The sequence below is a fragment of the Procambarus clarkii genome, chromosome 29, assembly GCF_040958095.1.
Source record: "Procambarus clarkii isolate CNS0578487 chromosome 29, FALCON_Pclarkii_2.0, whole genome shotgun sequence".
NCBI classification, from domain to species: domain Eukaryota; kingdom Metazoa; phylum Arthropoda; class Malacostraca; order Decapoda; family Cambaridae; genus Procambarus; species Procambarus clarkii.
The window spans coordinates 21,097,275-21,102,585 of NC_091178.1; the positions used below are offsets into that span (position 1 = coordinate 21,097,275).

General features: G+C 43.6%; 1 protein-coding gene across 1 annotated transcript; it reads left to right on the top strand.

Moving 5' to 3' along the window:
* The first annotated feature begins 2,881 nt into the window (after positions 1-2,881).
* On the top strand, positions 2,882-3,775 carry LOC138369637 (uncharacterized). The gene has a single exon (XM_069333061.1). It carries the CDS (start codon positions 2,882-2,884, stop codon positions 3,773-3,775), a length of 894 nt encoding a protein of 297 aa, XP_069189162.1.
* The last annotated feature ends 1,536 nt before the right edge of the window (positions 3,776-5,311 follow it).

The window sequence follows — 5,311 nt, forward strand, 5'->3', positions numbered from 1 at the left end:
TTAGATTTAGGAAAGACTTGGGTAAATACTGGTTCAGTAACAGGGCTGTTGATTTGTGGAACCAATTGCCGCGTAACATTGTGGAGGTGGGGTCCCTCGATTGTTTCAAGCATGGGTTGGACATGTATATGAGTGGGATTTGGTGGTTATAAATAGGAGCTGCCTCGTATGGGCCAACAGGCCTTCTGCAGTTGCCTTTGTTCTTATGTTCTCCTTGTCATTATCCGTTATTTGTCCTGTCTCAGATTTTAATGGACCTCTCCTTTCCCTAGTCTTAGTTCGATATAACTGAAAAAACCCTTTAGGATTTGACTTTGCTTGCTCTGCCATGCGAACTTCATAGTTTCTTTTTGCTTTCCAAATCTCTTTTTTAACATTTCTAACCTGTTGTATGAATTCCTGTTCTAACCTGTCTTCCCCATTCTTTATCCTTTTGTACCAAGCTCTCTTTTTACCTATAAGGTTTTTTAAAATATTTGTTATCCACTTTGGGTCATTAGTATTCGACCTATTCAATTTGTATGGTATACTACGTTCCTGTGCTTTGTTTAGAATATTCTTAAATAAGTTATATATTAAATCCACATCGAAATCCCCTTTTACGTCACCTATCGCAGGGTTCATGTCTCGCTCTAAGACCGGCCCACACCCCATACCCAAGAGTTTCCAATCTATTTGACCCAAAAAATTTCTTAGGCAATTAAAATCAGCTTTTTGAAAATCTGGCACTTTAACAGAATTTTCTCCTACAGGTCTATTCCATTCTATGCTAAATCTGATTACTTTGTGATCACTGTTCCCTAGCTCACACCCTATTTCGATATCATTAATTTGTGTTTCCCTGTTAGTTAACACTAAATCTAAAATATTGTTTTCCCGCGTTGGTTCCTAAATGTGTTGCGTAAGAAAGCAATCGTCAATTAATTCTAGAAAATCTTCTGCTTCACTATTCCCTGTTTTGTTCACCCAGTTTATTCCATTAAAATTAAAGTCACCCATGACTTAAATACTGTTAAGAACAAAGGTAACTGCAGAAGGCCTATTGGCCCATACGAGGCAGCTCCTATTCTATAACCACCCAATCCCACTCATATACTTGTCCAACCCGCGCTTGAAACAATCGAGGGACCCCACCTCCACCACGCGGCAATTGGCTCCACAAACCAACAACCCCGCCACCGAACCAGTACCCACCCAAGTCCTTCCCAAATCCAAACCCATCCAACCTACACCCACTGTTTCGTGTTCCGTCATAAGAACATAAGAACAAAGGCAACTGCAGAAGGACTATTGGCCCATACGAGGCAGCTCCTATCTATAACCACCCAATCCCACTCATATACATGTCCAACCCATGCTTGAAACAATCGAGGGACCCCACCTCCAGCACGTTACGCGGAAATTGGTTCCACAAATCAACAACCCTGTTACCGAACCAGTATTTACCCAAGTCTTTCCTAAATCTAAACTTATCCAATTTATACCCATTGTTTCGTGTTCTGTCTTGTGTTGATACTTTTAATACCCTATTAATATCCCCTTTGTTATGTCCATTCACCCACTTGTAAACCTCTATCATGTCACCCCTAACTCTTCGCCTTTCCAGTGAATGCAACTTAAGCTTTGTTAATCTTTCTTCATATGAAAGATTTCTAATTAGGGGAATTAACTTAGTCATCCTACGCTGGACACGTTCAAGTGAATTTATATCTATTCTATAATATGGCGACCAAAACTGAACTGCAAAATCTAAATGGGGCCTAACTAGAGCAAGATATTGCTTGAGAACCACACCAGGTGTCTTGTTACTAACGCTGCGATTAATAAATCCAAGTGTCCGATTTGCCTTATTACGAACATTTATGCATTGATCCTTTTGTTTTAAATTCTTACTAATCATAACTCCCAGATCCCTTTCGCAATCTCAACACCATCTAGCTCGTATCTTGTAACTCTATCATCATTACCTAACCTCAGAACTTTACATTTATCAGCATTAAACTGCATCTGCCAATCCTTTGACCATTTCAAAACCCTATCTAGATCAACTTGAAGTGATAGTGAGTCCTCCTCCGAATTAATTTCCCTACCGATTTTCGTATCATCGGCAAATTTGCAAATGTTGCTACTCAAACCTGAATCTAAATCATTTATATATATTTTGAACAACAGAGGTCCCAGGACAGAGCCTTGAGGCACTCCACTTACAACATTTTCCCACTCTGACTTACATAAGAACTGACTTACATAAGAAGTCCCGTGCTGACACTTTCAACACCCCACCAACCCTGTTATGTCCATTCACCCACCCGCAAACCTCCACCACGCCACCCCCAACCCCTCGCCCCTCCAGCGAATGCAACCCAAGCCCCGCTAATCTCTCCCCACACGAAAGATTTCTAATTTGCGGAACCAACCCAGCCATCCCACGCTGGACACGTTCAAGCGAACCCACATCCATTCCACAATACGGCGACCAAAACTGAACTGCACAATCCAAACGGGGCCCAACCAGAGCAAGACACAGCTCAAGAACCACACCAGGCGTCCCGCCACCAACGCTTCGACCAAAAAATCCCAGTGTCCTGCTCGCCCCACCACGAACATTCATGCATTGATCCTCTTGTTTCAAACTCCCACCAATCACAACTCCCCCCCCCCCCCACCGCAATCCGACCCCGCAACCCCAACACCATCCAGCTCGTATCCCGCAACCCCACCATCATCTCCCAGCCTCAGAACCCCACACCCACCAGCACTAAACCGCATCTGCCAATCATTCGACCACCCCAAAACCCTATCCAGACCAACCCGAAGCGACAGTGAGTCCTCCCCCGAACCAACCTCCCCACCGATCCCCGCATCATCGGCAAACTCGCAAATGCCGCCACCCAAACCCGAATCCAAGTCACTCACATACACTACAAACAACAGAGGTCCCAGGACAGAGCCCCGAGGCACTCCACCAACAACACCATCCCACTCTGACCTAACCCCACCCATACCAACTCTCTGTCTCCCCCGGAACAGCCACGCCCCAATCCAAGTTAACACAGCACCCCCAATACCACGAGCCTCTATCCCCCCAACCAGTCCCTCATGTGGCACCGCATCAAAAGCCTTGCCAAAGTCAAGGCACACAACATCACAATCCCCACCACCACCAACCGCCCCAACCATGCTGGAACAAAAAGTCAGCAAATTTGTTAAACATGAACGGCCACCCGCAAAACCATGCTTCGACCCACCCACCAATTTATGCTTTTCAAGATGGAGACGAACTGTATTTGCAACCACTGATTCAAGTAACTCTCCCACAACAGACGCCAGGCCAATTAGCCGACAGCCCGACGCAAGTGATCCATCTCCCCTCCCAAAAACTGGTCCCACACTAGCCACCCTCCACGACTCCGGCACTCCGCCCGACTCCATTGATCCCTCAAACATGGTAGACAGTGGCTCGGAAAGCTCCTCCCCGCACTCCCCAAGCACCCCGGCAAACACCCCACCCGGCCCCGGGGACCTGTTTGGTCCCAGTCCCTCTAAATGTTTAATTACACCCTCCATGGAAACTGATAAACCAGCCAACCAGTCCCCATCCCCACCCACACAGACCCGCTCGGCCGAAGGCACACTGCTAAGCTCCTCCCCAGCAAACACAGATACAAAATATTCGTCAAAAATACCACTCATCTCCCCGTCACCATCCGCTACCCGACCTGTCTCAGATTTTAATGGACCTATCCTTTCCCTAGTCTTAGTTCGATATAACTGAAAAAAACCTTTAGGATTTGACTTTGCTTGCTCTGCTATGCGAGCTTCATAGTTTCTTTTTGCTTTCCTAATCTCTTAAGAACATAAGAACATAAGAACAAAGGCAACTGCAGAAGGCCTGTTGGCCCATACGAGGCAGCTCCTATTTATAACCACCCAATCCCACTCATATACATGTCCAACCCATGCTTGAAACAATAGAGGGACTCCACCTCCACAATGTTACGCGGAAATTGGTTCCACAAATCAACAACCCTGTTACTGAACCAGTATTTACCCAAGTCTTTCCTAAATCTAAACTTATCCAATTTATACCCATTGTTTCGTGTTCTGTCTTGTGTTGATACTTTTAATACCCTATTAATATCCCCTTTGTTATGTCCATTCACCCACTTGTAAACCTCTATCATGTCACCCCTAACTCTTTGCCTTTCCAGTGAATGCAACTTAAGCTTTGTTAATCTTTCTTCATATGAAAGATTTCTAATTTTGGGAATTAACTTAGTCATCCTACGCTGGACACGTTCAAGTGAATTTAAATCCATTCTATAATATGGCGACCAAAACTGAACTGCATAATCTAAATGGGGCCTAACTAGAGCAAGATATAGATTGAGAACCACACCAGGTGTCTTGTTACTAACGCTGCGATTAATAAATCCAAGTGTCCGATTTGCCTTATTACGAACATTTATGCATTGATCCTTTTGTTTTAAATTCTTACTAATCATAACTCCCAGATCCCTTTCGCAGTTCGACTTCGCAATCTCAACACCATCTAGCTCATATCTTGTAACCCTATCATCATTACCTAACCTCAGAACTTTACATTTATCAGCATTAAACTGCATCTGCCAATCCTTCGACCATTTCAAAACCCTATCTAGATCAACTTGAAGTGATAGTGAGTCCTCCTCCAAATTAATTTCCCTACCGATTTTCGTATCATCGGCAAATTTGCAAATGTTGCTACTCAAACCTGAATCTAAATCATTTATGTATATTATAAACAACAGAGGACAGAGCCCTGAGGCACCCCACTTACAACATTTTCCAACTCTGACTAGACTCCATTTATACTAACTCTCTGTTTCCTTTGGTATAGCCATGCCCTAATCCAGCTTAATATAGCGCCCCCAATACCATGAGACTCTATCTTTTTAATCAGTCTTTCATTTGGCACTGTATCAAAAGCTTTGCTAAAGTCAAGGTACACAACATCACAATCCATACCACTATCAACTGCCTCAACGATGCTAGAATAAAAAGATAACAAATTTGTTAAACATGAACGGCCATTTATAAAACCATGTTGCGACTCAATTATTAATTTATGTTTTTCAAGATGAAGACGAATTTTATTTGCTATTATAGATTCGAGTAACTTTCCCACAATAGACGTTAGGCTAATTGGTCGATAGTTAGACGCAAGTGATCTATCTCCTTTCTTAAAAACTGGTATCACATTAGCAACTTTCCAAAACTCTGGCACTCTGCCTGACTCTATTGATTTATTAAATATGGTTGACAGTGGGTC